Source organism: Pituophis catenifer, unplaced genomic scaffold, assembly GCF_029215685.1.
Source record: "Pituophis catenifer annectens isolate HBS135680 unplaced genomic scaffold, rPitCat1.0.hap2 SCAF_9, whole genome shotgun sequence".
NCBI lineage: Eukaryota > Metazoa > Chordata > Lepidosauria > Squamata > Colubridae > Pituophis > Pituophis catenifer.
In genome coordinates, this window is record NW_027256889.1 from 70,562 (window position 1) to 72,885 (window position 2,324).

General features: G+C 45.7%; 1 protein-coding gene across 1 annotated transcript; it reads right to left on the bottom strand.

The window, feature by feature from the left end:
• Positions 1 to 491: 491 nt before the first annotated feature.
• Positions 492 to 1,717, bottom strand: C5AR1 (complement C5a receptor 1). The gene has a single exon (XM_070949810.1). The coding sequence runs from the start codon at positions 1,715 to 1,717 to the stop codon at positions 647 to 649; it is 1,071 nt and encodes a 356-aa protein (XP_070805911.1). The 3' UTR covers positions 492 to 646.
• Positions 1,718 to 2,324: the final 607 nt, after the last annotated feature.

The window sequence follows — 2,324 nt, forward strand, 5'->3', positions numbered from 1 at the left end:
TCTATTCTGGTTTATTACAGTGTGTGTTTTCTTCCTGAAGAGTATTCTCATATACTGTAGCTTTTTTATCTAGTACACGGCTGAATTGTTGCTCTTAAAGTGCTTGATTGGTGCTGGTTGCTTTTGCAATAAAATGGATCTGTAGTTTGCTATTGCTTTCTCTGCTCATACGAATATCCAGGAAGAGGAATCTGCTTTTTTCTCTTTTCTTCTGAATTTAATTCCATGAAAGGAATCAAATTAGGGAAAAGTAGGACCCTAATGGTGATGCAGCAAATGGATTGACTTTTAGTTGGTATCAGCAATTTAGGCTGCTCAGAAATGAAGTGCCATATAAGTTACAATAAATGAAAGTTTAGTATATCAGTAATATTTCCTAACTTTTATATTTGTACACATATACACACACATACAGACATACTGAAGCAATACATGAAAGTTTAGATAGATTTCTGTCCACTTATTTGCTTTTATCACTGAATAAGGGGGAAGTGGTGGTCCGGAGAGTCAGCTACAGTTACTGGATCTTAGGCAGTTGGTCCCACTGCATAGCAAAACTGGTACAGAATGGCCAGAGAGAGCTGCTGTAAATATGTTTCCAGCCAAAGGGGAGTAGAGGCACAGCAGCCTTGCTCAGGAAGTGGCCTTACAGGGTTGTGTTAGTGCTCTGATCCTCTGTGGTGGTGCAAGGGCCCTGAGCGGCCCCTCTGGCCTGGGGCAGCGTTGTTGAAGGTTCCTCATTCAGGATGTTGCGCAACACAGCACTCAGTGAGCGCCAGATTTTAGCCTTGAAGTCTTGGCCTGCAATGACATAGATGATGGGGTTGATGCAGCTGTTGGTGCTGGCGAGAGCCACAGTCAGAGGGTCCAGCTGGTTCAGGGAACGGAAGAGGGGGCTCCTCTGAGTCTTACTGGCCAGAATCAGGCCAATCCCATGATAAGGAGCCCAGCAGGCAAAAAAGCCCACCACAACCACCAGGACCATTTTCAGGGTCCTCTTGGAGCGTGTGAAGTGACTGCTGCGCACACGCAGAACCAGCAGCCCGTAGAAGAGGCTGAGGGCTACCGAAGGGATCAGGAAGCCAGTGAGGAAGCGCGTGACCGCCACAGAGACCTCAGCAATTTGGTGATTTACACCAAAGAGGCCATAGTCAACCACACAGATCGTCAGATGATGAAGCTCGTAGTATTGTGTTCTTCTGGTCACAAAGGAGGGCAGAGTGAGGAAGGTGGCAAAAACCCAGGCCGCACCACACAGTTTCCAAGCTAAGTGGGTCGAACGGTGATTCTGGCACCAGACGGGCTTCACCACAAGGGCACACCGATCCATGCTTATCAGGGCCAGCAGCAGAATGCTGGCAAACATGTTGAGGATGACGATAGAGGGCAAGAACTTGCAGGCAAAATCTCCCAGGACCCAACGATTCTCAGAGCCAAGGGACACAGCCAGAACAGGCAAAGACAGGCAGCAGAGAAGGTCTGCTACCGAGAGGTTAAGGAACCAGACTGAGCTTACTGTACGCCGCATCTGGAATCCCACCACCCAGATGACAGCCCCATTGCCCAGTGTGCCCACTAGAAACACCAGGGCATAGAGAACAATGGCCACCAAAACAATGAGACTCAGGCTGCTCTTCTCTACGCTGAGAGGTTCCTCTGTGAAGTTTGAATAATCGTAGCCAGAAATGTTAGGAAGACCTTCCATAAAATAATCCATCTCCAAGTGGTGGGGAGTTCTGCAAAGGAACAAGAAAGAGAGGAGGTGAGTGTTGCCCCCCAAGAGATGGAGACCAACTTCATCTGTTTCAGGAAAAGGCAATTGTTTTTTAAACCCAGTTTAGACGTTTCTCTATTCTGGTGAGTTGTCAGTTGTTGATAAACTATTCTAAGAAGTTTTTAAATGGTTATAAAAAGCCGGTAAATGGTAATGGGGAAGATGAGAAATAAAACTGATAGAGAAACACATACTCAAAACATGTCATGGTTGGAAAAAAAAACCCTCAAGCAGCTGAAATAAGGTACAATTAAAGTAAAATGTATGGTTTAAAAAGCATGGACTAGTCTGAGAAGAAGTCAGTGACACAGCAAGAGGCAATGTCTCCATATCTAATATTTAGAAATAGTGGCTGAATACATATATAGATATTTTAATCCCACAAACCCACAGTTCACATAACATGCTAAATCTAGATCGGCAAAGTAGAATTGCAGGGTTCCTAGAAGCCGCAGCATGCAAGCAAATACACTGAATTGTGGCTTCGTAGAACATCCTGGTCCTCAAAGACAGCTGCCCTCCTACAAACAGCTGGACTACACACGATCCA